The sequence below is a fragment of the Nuphar pumila genome, chromosome 12, assembly GCF_984573655.1.
Source record: "Nuphar pumila chromosome 12, dmNupPumi1.hap1.1, whole genome shotgun sequence".
Taxonomy (NCBI): Eukaryota; Viridiplantae; Streptophyta; class Magnoliopsida; order Nymphaeales; family Nymphaeaceae; genus Nuphar; species Nuphar pumila.
In genome coordinates, this window is record NC_143260.1 from 99,546,388 (window position 1) to 99,565,037 (window position 18,650).

Consider the following 18,650-nt stretch of genomic DNA (forward strand, 5'->3'; position numbering starts at 1 on the left):
AACTTTATTAGCATCCAGTGGATTTGTATTATCCACCAAGAAGAAAGGACTCTCAAAGAGCGCATTAACATTTTTATGTGATGTTTAGCTTATAGATAATGTCGTCAGCAACACCGAAGACAAATTATTCCAGCTATGAATAACAGTTTCTTTCCTTTGTTTTTTTTATATGGAGAATTGATATTTACATTTTAGAGTTCTTTAATTTTGTATTGTTGTCTTCAATGACATTCTCCATTTCAAACCTTTGACGCTTCTTTAACAACTCCTTGGCATTTTTCATGTTCATCAACAAACCATACGTGTTATTAGGCCATATATGAGAATGACCTAACAATTACCATGCAGTTTAACCTCATGCGACAAGGAGGAAAAACTTTTTAACTTAAACTACAAAGCAATTTATTAGGCATATTTTTATTAGCAGTTTATACTCGTGCATGGAGTTACGACATTTGAAAGAGAAAACAAAACTATTTAATGCTCCTAAGCCGTTTATATTCGTGCGAGGCTTTTTCTCAGAGTAATTATCTGTACAGTTTATACTCATGTAGTAAAAGTAGTCTTCGTGCAGTTTAAGCTCTTGCAGCAAAGAGCGCTCTCCGTGCAGTTTAGGCTCTTGCGGCTAGGAGCATTTCCTTTCATGCAAAGTATTTTTTTAAAAAGCGGTAATTTACGACAGGAAAACATATTCACCATCTAGAGATGTCACCCTATAAGCCCCATTCGCAAACACCTTCTGAACCACATACGGCCCCTCCCATTTGAGCTCGAATTTACCACGAGAACGTTGAGATGGAATAATAGGGTGTCACATCATCAGCACTAGATCTCCCTTTTTGAATGACCTATACTTTACATTTTGATCATATGCATTAGCCGTTCTTGCTTGATAAACTTGAAAAGATTGATGAGCTTGAAACCTTCTTTCATCTAAAGAATCAAGTTCAACCTAACGAATTCGAGCTCTTTCTTCTTGAGTCAATGAGTTACTAAGTGCTACCCTTAAAGATTTGAACTGGACTTCCAAGGGTAATATTGCTTCAAAATCGTAGACAAGGGAATATGAGGTACAATTGGTGATCGTTTTGTATGTCGTTTGATACGCCCAAAGAGCTTCACCCAACTTTTCATGCTAATTTCTTTTGTTGTCGCCAACTATCTTTTTTTCAAAAACTTGCACAAAGTTTTATTAAATGCCTCGGCCAATCCATTTGTTGGGAGATGATAAAGCAATGAAAAATTTTGCTTGATTTTGAACTTTATGCAAAGTTTTTCTATCACTTGATTTTTAAATGGAGTCTCATTATCAAAAGTTGTTGACTTTGGGATTCCAAATCGATAAATGATGTTGGCCCGCAGAAAATTTGCTACTATTGCTCGAGTTATCGTTCTGACAGGTATAACTTCAGCCCATTTAGAAAAATAATCAGTAGCTGCCAAAATATATTGATGACTTGGGAGCAATAGGACCAATAACATCTAGGCCTCAAGGTGCAAAAGGTTAAGATAAGTCGTGGCATGTAAGGTAGTCATGTGGTTGATGTATAAAGTCACCATGAATTTGGCAAACCTTACAACTTCGTGCAAACTTAATTGCATTTGATATCAAGATGAGCCAATAGTAACCGACTCTTCGTAATTGATTACCCAATTTTGGCCCGGGTTGGTGAGCACCACAAGATCCTTGATGGGCTTCATGTAATGCTATAGTAGCTTCTCTTCTTGTGAGACATCTCAAAAGAATTCCATCATAAGATCTTCGATAGAGGGTGTCATTTAACACCACGGACATAGAGGGCATCCTTCTTATTCGTATACATTTTTCTCGCTTTTGAAGTAATTGCCCTTTTGGTAGGTAGTCATAAATAGGTTGTTGCCAATCCTCTTCAGTGAATTATATTGTTACCATATTAACTGTGGCTACCTCATCCTCGTTAGGGATTGGGGAACAACTATTTTGAGAACTTTGAACTTACAAAATTAGTATATTGTGCGTTATCTTGTATGCTTCGAGAAGCGATTTCACTTGCTCGTGATTGATAGGCGAAAAGGTCCTGCTTGCCCCATTATATTGCCTTCATGCTCAATATGTCTTGGCATGGAATAAGGCCTAATTGGTATTGGCATATGATTATACATCCTGGCTAGGACTGTTTGAGTTCCTATGCTTATCCGAAATTCACCTTCTTCTAGAATTGATGCTTTTTGGCATATCGAGCTAATTGTAGAGCATGATCAAGTGAAACCGGATCATTTATACCAAAAATTAGGATATCAAATGAATCTGTTAGTTATTTAGTATCCTATGATATATGGTAATTGAGATCATTCAATATCATTTAAAGCATCAATGTGTGCCCTTTTGACTTGATAATCTCCATGGATGATGAGGCACCGAATTCTTCTTTTTTTTTTTTTTTGCAGTCATTTTTAAGCCTACTATTAATGCCTCATAGCTTACTGAAGGCAAATCTATTGCACTCGTGAGGGTGAAGGCATGTAAATACTCTTTTGCCCAGATAGGATGATGCCAACATATTCACCTTAAGCGTATATCGCTTTGTAATACAATTTCTAAATAAGTTGTTCTCTAACAACATCACTCAGGTATGTGTCATCTACATAAGTAATGATGTTCACAAATGCATTAGGAACGTTGTTGACTTGGTTATAGAATTTGCATTTCTTGATCTTTTGGTAGTGTGTGATACAATGCCACCAAGACTTTTTCTTGTATTTCCTTGCTGATGTCAAATGATGTTGCTAACTTTGGAAGTGCATTAGCCTGAGAATTAAAACTTCTCGGCATATAAGTAATGATGGCTTCATCAAAATTATTCAGTAAACCTTTTACTTTTAAGTAACAAGGCTCAAGAGTGGGTTTTCGAATCTCATATATACCTTTCAATTGATTGATTACCAACTTCAAATCACCATAAACTTTAAGTTTCTTTATTTTCATGGTACCTGCAATCGATAATCCTAAAGTGAGAGCAATAAATTCGGCATCATTATTAGAACCAAAGGTTGGAATTGTATATGCATGGGGTATCATAGCGTTTTCGGGCGTAATAAATACTACGTCAACTCCAGCTTTGTTGTTTTGTGATGCCCCATCAAAATACAATTTCCATGAAAGTTTTTCTCCTACAATTAACACATCTTCATCAAGTAAATCACATAAAGGTGAATTGTCTGGGACTGGATGGTTAGCAAGAAAATTCGCCAATGCTGGACCCTTGATTGCTTTTTGGTGGACAAAAGAAATGCTAAATTTGGTAACATCCTTACCCATTTTGCAAATCTACCATACAATAATGTTTTTTAGAGCATATGCTTAAGGGGGTCTATTTTAGAGATTAGTTGGATCTCATGAGTGAGTAAGTAGTGCCTAAGCTTTTGAGTGGCAAACACTAGTGCTAAGCAATACTTTTCAATTGTTGAATACTGAGTTCTTGTGTCTAGCAGAACTCGACTAAGGTAGTATAAAGCATTCTCCTATCCCTTGTCATTTTGTTGGGCAAGAGGTGCACCCAGCGATTTATCCAATGTTGCAATATATAGGATAAGAGGTTGCCCTTTAATAGGAGCTGACAACACTAAAGGTGATAGCAAGTATTTTTTTATAGCATCAAATACATTTGGTCCCATACAAATGGGACCCCTTTTTTTGTCAAATGTGAGAAGGGTTGACACCTACCATCAAGATTTGATATAAATCTTCTGATATAGGCTAATTGTCCTTTCAGACTTCTTAATTCTTTTATGGTTCTTGGTGGAGGCATGTCCACGATGGCTTTTATTTTAATTGGATAAATTTAAATACCTCTATCCCGGACAATAAAGCCAAGAAATTTTCCTGAATTTACTCTGAAAGCACATTTTGATGGGTTCATTTGAAGCTTCATCCCACGAAATCTGCAGAAAACTCTACGCAGATGAGCAATATGATCATCTTTATCTGAAGATTTAACAACTAAGTCATCAACATAGCACTCAACAATTTGATGAAGCATGCCATAAAATATTACTTGCATTGCACGTTGATAAGTTGCACCTGCATTTTTTAATCCAAAAGGCATAACTGTATAACAGAATATGCTTATTGGTGTTCGAAACGCTGTCAACTCTTCATCGCTTGGATGCATCTTGATTTGGTTATACCCTGAAAACCCATCCATAAAGGATAAGATTTGGTATTTTGTTAGATCATCCACAAGTAATTCAGTAATTGGAAGAGGAAAGTTATCCTTTGGGCATGCAGCATGCAGCATTTAGATCGTTGAAGTCAACACAAATCCTGATTTGGCCATTTTTCTTTCTTACAGGCACAATATTTGTCAACCAAATAGGATATTTGACTTCACGGATAAAACCTACTGCAATCAACTTTTTAATTTCAATTTCGACTTGCTCAACAAGTTCTGGTCGCATTCTTCGTTAGGTTTGTTTGATCGGCTTTTTACCTGGTAAAACCGATAATCAATGCAGTGCAACATTTGCATCTAATCTTGGCATATCTCGATAAGACCACGCAAATACATCTTGAAATTTCTTTAGTAATGCAATATATTGTTCCACTTTGGTTTCTGATAGAGATGCACTTATAAAGGTAATCTTTGGATCTTCTTTTGTGCCAAGGTTTACTTCTTGTAATTCATCAATTGTTGCATGTGTTCCATCTTCGATGCTAGGAGGTGCTAGTTGTTCTTGAATAAACTCTCTATCCTCCTTTGTATCATCTGCAAAGATGTGATGTACTCTATATTTCTTTTCTAACATGATGGTTTGTTAGTAACCTATTCCCACTTTACCTTTTCGATTTAAGACTCCATCTTTGGGTAGGATCTCTTTTTCTCTAAGTCTAAGATAGGGATATTCCTCCACCCTTTAAGCTTTGAGGGTTATCAAGGTCATATCCCATCTTCTGCATCATCTTTCTAACATTTTGACTATATATTTTTAGTAGGGATTTTGATTTGTTGAGGCTCTTCTTCCTTTTGAGGGCATTTAATATCTCTTATTGCAATATTTTTTCTTTTAGAAAGCAAATTGCCTTATCTTTCTTTCTTCTTGGAAGGATCATTATGGCTGGAGACTCAACCATTTCTTGATCTATATCAGTCAATGGACAAACTGCACTCCATGCATTTTTAGATAATGATGTTTCTTTGATCAATGAGGAGGCAATTTCATAGAACTTTGCATCAGCGAAGTCTGCTTCAATTCCAAAAACTGGGTTAAGATCTACTTTTTTTGCTTTTACGACTCCATTTTTAAGGAATTTGAAACATTGATGTAGTGAAGATATCACCACTCCATTATCATGTATCTATGGTCTTCCTAAAAGTGCATTATATGATGTGGTAGCATCAATGACATGAAATTTAACCATTGATAAGAGCTCTTCAATGGTTACTTTAAGTTCAATAGCCCCAAGGGATCTTTGACCATCTTGATTAAACCCTTGTATCATGAGTTTGGATCTCATCTGTTGCCCCACAAAAAATCCAAGATTTGATAAGGCTTTTAAAGAGAGGAGGTTTACTCTGAATCCATAATCAATCATGATTCGGGAAATCCTTTGTGATTCAAATGTTCTTGTGACAAACAAAGGTCGATTGCAGGGTTTCTTAACATTTTGAAAATCTTTTTCAGAAAATGATATGCAGGCAAAACAACTTAATATCTCTCCAACAGATTCATCACCATTTTCCTTAATTTCTGTCATATGTCACTCTAGTTGACTAAGTGTTTGTATTAACAATTGACGTATCTCAGGAGATAACGTGAGGGCATCATATAGACTTAATAATGCTGGTATCTTTTTTAGATGAGCGGTTACATTATACTTGACAGATACTTCAACATTTTCATGAACTATAGGTAGACGCCCCCTTCGATTTTGGCTTTCTTCTTAAACTGGTTGATGAGTAGGTGTTTGTCTTTCTGGCAATTGCCTACTTGACCTCAGTTTCATAGCTCCTAGTGCGATGGATTTTGATCATTCATCTTTTGCTTGAATTTCTTCAATCTTTACATTGTAAGGTACCATTTCAACTTTAAATTCTTCTCCCCACCCTGTAGGTACGATTGGTTCAGAATTTTGTTTTTGGCTTTCTTCAATCCAGGCACGAACACACTCCTGGTCTTGCAACTTTTGAGCACATGTTATATACCTTGGATTGTCGTCATACCCATCAGGTAGTACCAGAACTCTCATAGCATGAGTTAAAATCCCAACAACAATCTCTGTTTATTGAACTTCTTGTGTTTCTAAAGAATCTGGTTGTATTATTATTTGAGGTTCAGAGGGGAGTCATTTGGGCATCAAGAGGCGGAATTGGATGAGCCAATCCAGCTTGTGGCAAGTCTATTAGGAAGTGAACCAAATTGTATGGTGGTCATATTTGCCGATACTTCTTTGGATGGTGCCCATCTTTCTAAGCATAACTCTTTTTTATTAATCTTGTCTTGAATAAAGTCCTTTAGAACAAAGCAATCTTTTGTCTTGTGACTAGTAAGATGATGATATTTGCAGTACTTAGGGTTGTTTATCTGTTTCGCTTCCCTTAGTCTCTTGCACTCTGAAAGCTCAATCATTTCCATTTCTAACATGTACTCCAAAATCTCTTCTACGTCATCATCATTAAAAGAGTATTTCTTCTTTAACTTCTCTTCCAAGGTAATCTTGGTCTTACGATCTTTACTACTTTTTTTGTTACCATCAACTTTGGTGTCTTTACTCTTTTCATTAGGTTCATTAACCCTTGGTTTGAGATTTGACATCGTGTCAGCCACATTGCAATATGCATTACCCTTATTGCGGATATTTTTTCTCTTTTCATCAATATTTATCTTAGACCTATCATAGGTCCTTTCGATATTCTGGGCAATGTTTGAGAGCTGAATAAATGTTTTTTGTTTTATTGACATCATGTAACGTGAGATAGATGGTTGCAAGTTTTTTATACGCATCTTTACAGCTCGTGCTTCAATCAATTGCTCTTCACATAAGACAACTATATCCCTCCATCTGGATATAAAATTCATGACTGGTTCATCTGGTCTTTGCTTAGTTTCCACTAAATCAGAGGTAGTGATGATTCTTTGTTGACTATAAAACCTAGCCAAGAATTTATCCTGCATTTCTTCCCAACTCATTACCAAGTGTGGACTTAAATTGCCATACCAAGTAAATGCAGGTCCTTCCAATGATAAGACAAATTGTCTTAAATAATAATCTTTGTTATTTCTTGTGTCCCCACATTAGGCTATGAAATGAGTTAAGTGTCATCTTGGACACCCCAACCCGTTAAATCTAGTAAACACAGGGGGTTGGTAATTTGGAGGATAAGGGACATTATCCACATGTTCCGGATATGATTTAGAATAACTTTAAGAAGATCCAAAAGTCATTGTTACCTTAAATTGCTCAAATTTTCTATTGAGCTTTTTTAAGAACCTTTCCTCTGTAAGAAATTATCCTTCTCTGGATTGTGATACTGATGATGATGCATGAGGAGGATTTGATGTTCCTTCTTTTTCCATCACTTTACTAAGCAAAGCATTTATTTCAAGTTCTTTCTCTTCTAATTTTTTTCTGAGTAATGTCAATTGCTCTTTTGGGGTCAATACTTCTTATGCTTCGTCCATCATAACAGACACTGCCATTGCAGTATTTGGAAGTGAGATTGGATCTTCTTCAAATAGTGGGTTTGAATATTCGGATCTAGGAGTATTTTTTCAAAATCCTTTTTTACATGGCTGGTTAGCAGTAAAATAAGGCATGTGATGATAATTTTTGGCAATTAATGCCACCTTGTAAGGTACCTCCAGTGACGGCGTTGAGAGACTTTGGCAAGTAGGTGATGTCATCACTTTGTACGATAGTGTTGTAATACTTTGGCTAGTTGATGATATCACCATTCTCCGACAGGAGTTACTTGGCTTTGGCTGGTAGATGACATCATATTTCCAACTAATGATGTCATTTGTGCTGACTCAGATGCTGATGAAGTTTGGTTGGTTGGTGATGTTACTTTTTCTAGCACAAGTGTTGTAGAGCCTTGGTTGTTAGTGATGTCACCTTTGGTTTAAGTGATGTCACTTTTCCTCTTGAAGAACTTTGGTTGGTTTGTGATGTCACCTTTGCCATTGATGATGTCACCTCTAAGCTTTGGCTGGTAGGTGATGTCAACTTTGTTGAAAAAAAAATTCTCTTTTTGGTGATGTCACCTTTTCAGCACATGACATTACCCTTTTTTGTACGAGTAAGCTATGGCTGACTGGTGAATCATATTTCCAACCAGTGATGCCATCTGTGCTAGCACAGGTGTTAAAGGGGTTTGGCAGGTTGGTGATGTCACCTTTACTAGCATGGATGTTGGTTTCCCTTCATGCATCACCATAGGAGACATAACACAAGATGCATTTTTTCAAAGATCTCTTTCTCAAGGAACGTAATTTTTTGGGAACCACTAAAGTCCAACTATTTTCTTCTTTCATGTTAAGGAAAGGACTTTTACGTATCTTTTCTTGAACGTAAGGGAAACCATTCAATATCCCTTTCTTTGAAATATTTAGGAGCACTTTGACATCCACTTTGTAGGAGAATCTTTCGACATCTTATTTTTGGATAGAAGAAAGGAGTCTTTCGACATCCTTTGCATAGGAGTCTTTCGGCATCTCATTTTTTGGTGAAAAACAGGAGCCTTTCGGCATCCTTTGCGTAGAAGAGACTTTCGGCATCTCGTTCTTTGGTGAAAAAGAGGAGCCTTTCAGCTTTCTTTGCATAGGAGAGCCTTTCAGCATCTCATTTTTTGTTGCAGTGAAAATACTTTTAAGCATTTTTCTCTTTGAAGAAGCTTCAAATTTCAAGGCTAAGCCTTCTAAGCTATCGAAGGGCATCAATGTAACTCTGGCTTGGATTCTAGTAAAAAAAGTGTTGTACGCAAAAGTAGGCAAAGTGTTGGTGCCATTTAATTGGCTTGCGAGCACCAACTTGATTTTTGAACTCTTGTTTCTTCCCACCATTATTGCAGTTCTTAGAGGGAGATAAGAAGTAGGCAAAGGTCCCACCGGGCGTGCCAAACTAGAGTGTTGATTTTTTAACACTCAAATTGAAATATGAAAACTTCAAACTTTATTTTGGGATCTCTTCACTTTTACAATAGCTTCTAATTCCCAGAGCTTAGATTACAAGTGAAAAGAAAAATAAAAGAGAGATAAAGGGAAAAGAAGATGAGGGCTTGTGAGTCGATCGGATCCTCGTGTCTTCTTGGGCTTCCTTGAATTCAATGTCATTTTGGCAATTTGCTTTTTCATTTTATCTATCCCCTCTTTTTTTCTCCCTTGAACTTACATAACTTCTCTCTTTTATAGAGTTGTTTCCTTAAATTTAGCATCCCATGATGGAAGTCATTCCATCATGGATATTGTGTGTAACCACCACATCCTCCTTGTCTTCCTACTTTATGGGTACCAGCCACGACATAGGTAGATGCTTGGGAGGGTGATACGTGACTGATTTACTGCAACCAGCACATATTACCCTCCTTTACCGTAACCAGCACAGGTTATCCTCTTTTACTGTAACTTACAAGGGTGGTTATCGTAACCAACACAGGTTACTCTCTTTTACTTGTAACCTGCAAGAGTGGTTATCGTAACCAACATAGGTTACCCTCTTTTATCATAACCAGCACAGGTTACCCTCTTTTACTGTAACCTGCAAGGGTAGTTATCGTAACCAACACAGGTTACCCTCTTTTACTGTAACCTGCAAGGGTAGTTATCGTAATCAGCACAGGTTACCCTATTTTACTGTAACAAGCACAGGTTACCATCTTTTACCGTAACCTGCAAGGGGGGTTATCGTAACCAACACAAGTTACCCTCTTTTACCATAACCAGCAAGCACAATAAGAGAGGTTTACCATAACCTGCATAGTTATCTTATCATGTGTAAATGAGTGTATATTTAATAATTTTGACACACTTGCACATGTATTTAAATTATTTATTTATTATTATATTATATTATATATATATATATCGTACAAACACCAAAGAAGTAGGTTAAGGTAAAAAAATGCAATTCCACATTTTTTTCACTCAAGAAAATGGGTTAAGGTATAAATCTTTATTACGAGTAAAACTACAAAGCTACTCCAAAAAAATCTGCCTTGGGGGCGGGGGGGCTGCCCCCTACAACCCCTCGCCAACTTACCGCAAAGTTCGATCCGCGAAAATTAAATATTTATATCAAGATAGAAATCAGGCACCACACTCCTCCAACAAAGATGTCATTAGATGATCCAGCATGACAATGAGGCACTCAAGTAGTAAGCAAAAACCGATTGAAAATCGAGTACATCTATTGCCATAATATTTTTTGTTTGGAATGCATGAGTCTTTTGGCATGTTCTTAATTGCAAGATATTTAATAATTTGCATTGTTCTTGTGAGATAGTTAATGTTTGATGATGTCTTATGTAGCTCATAGAGACATAAATGCTTCATATGTGATTTTATGTTTACATTTTGTGCATTTCATCATTGTTTTGTGTGTTATGAATTTTTACAAGTTTTGCTATTTTTCTTAATTTTTCTATTTTTTTAGAAGTTTTTAAAAAAATCAAAATTTATGATTTTTTATGATATGTTATGTATCTTATTTTGGGCCCAACTGATACAGGTTACGATAAGATACTTACAACCTTGGTATTTAGAAGTGAATTTTGGGATTCATGTATTAAGTTGTTGATAATAAGTATACCTTTGGTGAAGGTGCTTCAATTGGTTGGCAACGAAGACAAACCAGTTATTGGTTATCTCTATGAGGCCATGGATAAAGCAAAAGAGGACATTAGAGATCATTTAAATGAAAAAAAAATGTATTTGCCTATATAGAACATCATTGATCATAGGTGGACCGGGCAACTTCATCAACCTATTCCTGTTGTAGTGTATTATTTAAATCATGCATTTAGATACTCCCCTACGTTTAAGATGGACAAGGAAGTCAACACGGGTCTCTTTGATTGCATTGAAAGGTTGAACCCTGATTATGGTATTAAATATCAAATTCACAAGAAAATAGAATTTTACGACAATGCATTGCATGATATAGTGTGCCAGGTAATTTATTTGTCTATTTCAATTTTAATTTCATGTTGTTATTTAGTTATGATGTTTTGTATGATATGTACCAATTATTGTTTTATTGATTTCTCATTTTTTTTTGTTTTTTTTTCAAACATGCGGTGGACTAGGTTTAGAAGTGATGTTCCAAACCTAAGAACTTTTGTTGTTCGCATCCTAAGTCAAACATGCAGTGCAAGTGGATGCGAAAGAAATTGGAGCATCTTCAGGCAGATTCATACAAAGTGAAGGAACAGATTAGAGCATAAAAGGCTCAATGACTTTGTGTATGTTCACTACAACATACGATTGAGGCAAAGGTGATTTTAAATTTATAAAGTTTATTTGTCTGATTCATGTGTTATTTGATATTTTTTATACATACAAAACTCAATTAATTTTAAATTTTAATGTTATCTTTTTAGGCAAATGGAAAAGTTGTCATCAAGGAGGCACAAATAACAATTTGAACTCGTTCTTTGATGTATTGGATGAATGGGTTGAAGAAGATGTTGACCTCAAGAATGAAGAGGACATTCAATGGATAAACGTGAAGGGAGCTCAGGACGTAGATGATGAAGACCTCACATATATTGGAGATGATTTGAATGTCGAAGGAAGAGAAGAAGATGAAAAATAAGAAGATAATGATGATGATGGATGGTATACTTCTTAAAAAGTTGGTTATGTATTGTATTTTGTAATTATTAAATATTTATAAACTTGGTTTTTTTGCTTTTTGATGAATCTTGTGGCATGTTCTTAATTAAAGATATTACTATTTTGCTTTGTTCTTGTGAGATTTGATAATTGATGATGTGTTATATAGCTCGCAGAGACATAAATGCTTCACAAGTGATTTTATAGTTGCATTTTATGCATTTCATCATTGTTTTGTGTTATGATTTTTTAAAAATTTTGCTAATTTTTTCTGATTTTTTATATTTTTTTAGAATTTAAAAAGAAAATCAAAATTTACATTTTTTATGATATGATACAATATGTATTTTATTTTGGGCTTGACCGATATGGGTTATGATACGATATGTACAACCTTGGAGCCTAATAGCTTATCTAGGTATCGTTTAGGATATTGGCCCAATGCCTAGCCATCGGTTAACTAGAGTTTGGCCCCTTAGGTGACTCCTCAAGAGGCTAACTAAGAAGAAAATATTAAAGCTTTGAAATACAATGTTAGGAAAACTTACCACATTTTAGCAATTGTCAATGTTTTATCTTCTCAATTTTCATCCAAAAATAAACCTTATTTCTGCCTAGTGTTTTTTACTACATAGTGCATGTTTGCAAGCAACAAGTGTGTGTGACTACATAAATGTCCTTAGGAAAGGGACTTTCGCACTTCAATTGACATGTTGCATGTGTGTGCATGTGTTTTTGTCTGTATTTAGATTTAGATTTATTCTTCAAGCAAACTGATTCACAATGGAAAAGAAGAGAGCAAGTGTGAGCCATGAATAATTGAATAGCTTTCCTTGCTTCAAGTAGGGAGGTTGATACTTGTATAGTAATACAATACAAGATAGGAAAACAAATTACACAAAAAAAATTTGCCTTAATGTCCTTACTAAACTCTAGACCAATATATATATATATATATATATATATATATATATATATATATATATATATATATATATATATATATATATATAGATAGATAGATATGTGCATGAGGAAAAAAATGACCACTATACCCATGATGGTCCTATATATAATATATAGACACACACACCATAATAAATACTAGTTTTAACACACCCTCAAACTCTAGGCAATGTGAAAGAAATCATCAAGAGTTTGGAAAGTAGAACATGAAAACATGAAGATGAGTGTGCTTTGGTGAAGAAATCTGCAACTTGGGGTGAAGATGGTACACATGGTAGTGAGATAGTTTCTGCAAGATACTCTTGGCGACAGCAGTGACAATCAATATAAATGTCCTTGGTGCATTTGTTAAACTCTGGATTGTAGCAATATGAATGGCATTTTGATTGTGACAATGTAAAGGTCTAAGCTGAAATATATTGACACTAAAGTCAACAATATCGCAGATATTTTGAAATATCGCAATAATATTAGTGATTTAAGGTCAGCCAATATTATAGGCAATATATAGTGATATTTTCAAAATATCACCAAAACTCAAAATGTCATGATATTATCGCAATAATATCATGATAATGTCAGGATCAATGTTGTAAGTATCGTATTGTATTGTACGATACGTATCGTTACTTTGGGCCTAATTGATACGATACACACCCATATCGAGATACGGGTGTGTACCGTACCTGTATCGGGTGTATCACCACGATACACTATTAGTCTATGTCACATGGGTGCGGTACGGGTACGGAGCAATTTCAAAAAATTTGGACACGGAGACACGGTTATATATATATATATATATATATATATATATATATATATATATATATAACAATAATAAGATACGACCCCGATACCATCTTGGATCTGGGTCGGGTCTGCCGAGTCCAAATTAATTTTAATAAATGGACAAAAATAGACTCAGTCAAAGTTGACCAAGTCCAAAATGTGGACGAATTCGGCCCCGGTGTGTTGACCAAGTCTGACACTTAGTTGATCGTGTCTGCCCTGTGTCTGAAGTCGCACCCGTGTTGGGGCGTGTCGACGCGGGTGCGTCGACCTTTTAGCCGAATCCGTGTGACTTAGCTATTAGTCCATTTTATATTGCACTCAATTCGGGTTTTTTTTTTTTTTTGAAATATATAAGAAAACTCCTTAAGGTAAGTTTGTGTTCACTCCTAAAGAATTTGAGAGTGATTTAGGGCTTGATTTCTTGCAAGAAGAAGAATTCTTCATTTTTGTTTGAACTTAAAAAAAATAGTTATGTAAAATTTTTAAGTATTGAGACACTTGGGGATTTTTTTTAGTTTATATAAACATGCATTGTTATGGATCTTATGACTTGTTAGCTTAGTGTTGTTGTTTATTATTTCACAATTTACATTTTTCTTATGATATATGCATTCATAGCAGTAGCTCATGGAGACATAATTGCTTCATATGTGATTTTATGGTTGTATTTTGTGCAATTCATCATTGTTTCATGTGATATGATTTTTTTAGAATTTTTGCTACTTTTTCTTAATTTTTTCAATTTTTGAAAAAAAAATTATTAAAAATTATGATATTTTACAATACAATACGATATGGTATCACTTTGGGCCCAACCGATATAGGTATCGATACAATACTTACAACCTTGATCATGATATTTTAAGGGAAAACTCGTATTTTTATATTTTAGGCTTACATTTTTTTGTTTCTTTTATATTTTAAAAAAACAAGACTTATTATTTTCTTATCTTTTTTCTTATTATATTTTTTCAATTTTTTAAACTCCCAAGATTTTCCCAAGAAACCCTAACTTTTGAAAATCTCTTCAAGAAAAAACCTCGACAAGAAATTACCTTTAACGATATAGGTGACTATGCTTCACAACAAGAAAACCTTAGCATTCTTTGGTACCATCCAACATTGGATCGAATGGAACCGTAAGAGGCATTGAGCATGATAATCGGCGCCACTGCACTTGGTTTCAAATCGAATGCCAGAATGGTGCAAGTCAAAAAGCACAACAGTTTTTTGTCAAACTTAGTTTTCGGATCACCATTGCTAGATACCAATAAAGTGTACAAGTAGTTGATATACACTCTGCACAAAATCATGCTGATATGTATAGTGAAAATAACAACTGTAAAATCCTACACCATATTAGGCATTTTTTTTAGAAAACAAAGCATATTAGGCAGATCCAAGCACAATGTATTTTAACATATTGAAATGGGGAAATGATCTAAAGTGTGGTTTAGAAAAAGTTTAAAATATCATGCAGATATAAGCACATAAGATATCCATCAAAAACATATTCAAATATAATAATTAAAAGCAATATCCAAATAAAGGCAAGTGTTGCATCATACCTGATACAAGGTGTTAGCACCTCATCTTTTGTGAAACTATCGTCTTGGGTTCCAATATCATGCAAATATAAACAATCTGGATTGCTGCAAGGCTGAACAAAATGATATGCTTCAATAAATGGAGTAAAATACAGCAACATATGCATGCAATGCACTTATATGTCAAAACATGAATTGAAGATTTTTTCTGAAACACAATCTCCCCATACCATATTCTTTAACCATGCATGGCAGTACTTTGTAGTTCCATAATGTGCCCTGCAAAGGAAGCATTATTTGTTCAAAAAATCAATTGGCTGTCCTGTTTAATCCACCTTTTTCATCCAAATAACGTTATCAAACAATACAATGCCATTTAAAAGATGCATGCAATTAACCTCAAAGGCTTTCCTTCCAACACAAAACCGTTCACTGCTTGAATACATCGAATCGCCTCCTCTTCTTTTGTATAAGTAATATATCTAGAAAAAAATGGAAAGATGAGAAAAAGCACAATCACTGCATCAAGCAGATGAATGGCATAAAGTGGGCAACAGAGGTAGAAAACAAAGAGAACAAAACTGCACAAGTGGAAGAGAACTAATTTGATGACAATAGATGTCGTAGAATCAGATGTTCATCCCAAGGCATCCCTTATCACCAATCACTTCTCCAAAAGCATCACTACATTACAACAAAACAGAGGGAAAACATCATACCAAGTAAAATGGATGTACAGAGATGCTAATCCAACTTACACACTAAAAGTACTGTTAGTACTATGTGGAACACCAACTGCAGTTCGAGAAATAGACACCTTTAGAACCTTCCCATACTGGCCAAAATACTCTCTCCGCTCAAGAATCTGCATAGAATGATAAAATCCATCAAAAATCATGACCATGCACATTCCTCATGACCTCCAGAGGAATGGTAACCAAAACTCAAACATCAATACATGGGAATTTTTAGATGCACTGCAGGATATGGAGGGGTAAGTTACAGGAAAAATAGATTGGAGTCAATTGATATACCTCTTCATCTGCTAAATTAGGAGGTATTCCGACAACATACACCAGGTTTCTCTGAACCACCCGGACATTGTTGAGATGCTTACGTCCTTCTGATGCTTTAGACTTTGACTTATGCAATTTCTGTCTCCTCTCAGAATTCATTTCTGCCAACCTAGTTGAACAGGAAAGAAGATTAAAACTTACAGTCTGATGCAAACTAAATGAAAAATCATGATAATAACCATGAATCACAGAAATTCATTTTCATTCGCATCCCATGGGAAGAAGAGGAAAAGGCCAAATGATCTCAACCATGGACTAAGTAATTTTATGAAAAGTAAGAGCCACAAAGAAGCATACCTTTCACAGTTGACAGTTGCTCCAACAATTTTCTCTTTGTCATAAGGTGTTCGACAAGCAGGACATCTCCCTTCTGTTTCATCCTTTTCTGCCATATCCATGATATGGTTCCAACACCAGACACATACCTGTTTGTTAAAAGAAGTGAATTAAGCATACACCAAACATTTCTCATGAAGAAATACCAAAGGGGACTCAATCAAGAAAGGAAAAGAATAGTTACAATGATCAAAACAACTTCCAAATAGACAATTTATTAATTAGGAGAGCTAAGAAAGTAGAAAGGGGAATGGTACTTGAGCAATAAGTCAAAACACCACAAGCCAAAATCATCATGCTATCTCAAATTGTAGCTACAGTCTAAGTTCTAAATCTAAATCCACACAACTACACAAGATGCTTGTTTTAATATCTGCACATGTTTAAAGCATACAAAAGTGACAGAATCAATAATGAAATTCAGACCTCATAGCCACATTTACATGGCTTCAGCTGCTGGTCCGTCAAGTCCATCTCCTCTGTGCACAAGGGGCATAATCTTTCTCCCTCCTCACTCATGGTGGTCCTAAAGAAAAAAACAAGTTACAATAAAAATCAAGAGTGACAAACACATTATCATCATTGGTTAACTCTTAAAAGTAGTTAACTTAAATGCACACAACAACACATTGGCCTATTATATGCATAAAGAAAACAAATACACAGTTCAAAACAAGACATGCACAATTTGCAGGATCCATTGTCTGTCTCATAAGATGATTGAGGAACATAGGAAGTTAATGTTCAACTCTTTATGTATCTAAGGCTGACAACAGACCTAAACCAATACATGATCATGCAATTTCATGTTAATTTTCATGGAAGAAGCAGTACGAAGAGAAGCACAATCATAATGGTTGTAACACTTAAACCTGAATGGCTTTACCTCATGCTTGCCCTGTGAACAGAATACAAGAAAGATATGCAAAACTATCTAAATAAATATGGCAACCTCCACCACCAAAAATGACATGGAAGAACAATAAGAATAGCAAATAAAAACGGCAGAATCACACACCAGCATCATGCTTCTAGTTCCTATAAATAAAATCCTAGTTCAGACACACATAGAACAACAAGAGAGCAGGCACGGCCACAACTCAAAAACGAGGACCAACCAAAATGAGAGCACGCCTTCACAAGCAACCTCAAAACCCTAATTCCACAACAAACATTGGGCATAAAAGAACCGGAAATAACGGAAAACCAATCCCAAAACCATCACCATCGTTATTTTAACTTGAAAACCTGAACCACCAATCAAGAAACCATGCAACACCAACAATGAGTGAATCCCCCACCAAAGATCAACCACCCCAAAACAAAACAAAGTAGAAACCTCCAAGGTACGACCAATCATATAAGAGCTAATTCAACAAAAACCAAATAAATCCACAACGCAACTCGCAGCTGGTTAATTTGCATTATTTATAGAAGCGAAAGTCGATTAAAAACCTTAAAAAACACACGAGACAGGAAAAAACGAAAAACACAATCTCACCAAAATGCGCATTCCTATCGATAATCCTCCAGAAATTACACAGAAAAATCCCCAAAAAATGCATATGAATCATCAATCACAACAGATCCCGAAAACTAACACCCAATTCGAAACCCTAATCGGTACAAATCATCTAGCATGCACGACAGATGTTGAAAAAAAGAAACAAAAATCGATTCAGTGCAACGAAGATCCAGAAAAAATAAACGAGAAAAAAAAAAAGAAAATCAAGAACCCAAGAAAAAGAAGAAGGGGGCGAACTAGGGCAAAAATCCCGAAAGAAAAAAAAACAAAAAGGAGGAGGAAGATGCACCGTACATTTGATCGATCGGATGCCGGAAGTAGAGGATCGGAAAAGGCGAGGAACCCTAGAAGTCTCCGGGAAATCGACTCTCTCTCTCTCTCTCTCTGTGGTTTTAAATAATTCTTTTCGATTTGGAGATAACGCTGCGCCGTCCGATCTAACGGAGACGGTTACCCCGCGGGTAGGGGTGTCAACGGGTCGGGTTTAGTTCGGACCCAGGTGAAACCACACTTGAACTAGATTTTCAGATATGATATCGGGTTCGGACCCGGGTCTAATTGGGTGTACCATAACAGAAATCATACCCAGATCCAATA

The 18,650-nt window shown here is 35.5% G+C and overlaps 1 protein-coding gene across 1 annotated transcript in view; it reads right to left on the minus strand.

Moving 5' to 3' along the window:
* Positions 1 to 18,442, minus strand: part of LOC149821300 (uncharacterized) — a 30,187-nt gene extending 11,745 nt beyond the window's left edge. Inside the window, exons 1-8 of the mRNA XM_089983527.1 lie at positions 18,348 to 18,442; positions 16,955 to 17,054; positions 16,490 to 16,617; positions 16,151 to 16,301; positions 15,875 to 15,981; positions 15,515 to 15,598; positions 15,347 to 15,395; positions 15,138 to 15,229 (exon numbers count right to left, since the gene is read on the minus strand). Of these exons, the coding sequence (XP_089839653.1) occupies positions 15,138 to 15,229; positions 15,347 to 15,395; positions 15,515 to 15,598; positions 15,875 to 15,981; positions 16,151 to 16,301; positions 16,490 to 16,617; positions 16,955 to 17,054; positions 18,348 to 18,349 (713 nt within the window). The 5' untranslated portion in view covers positions 18,350 to 18,442. The remainder of the gene's footprint in view (positions 1 to 15,137; positions 15,230 to 15,346; positions 15,396 to 15,514; positions 15,599 to 15,874; positions 15,982 to 16,150; positions 16,302 to 16,489; positions 16,618 to 16,954; positions 17,055 to 18,347) is intronic.
* Between the last annotated feature and the right edge of the window lie 208 nt (positions 18,443 to 18,650).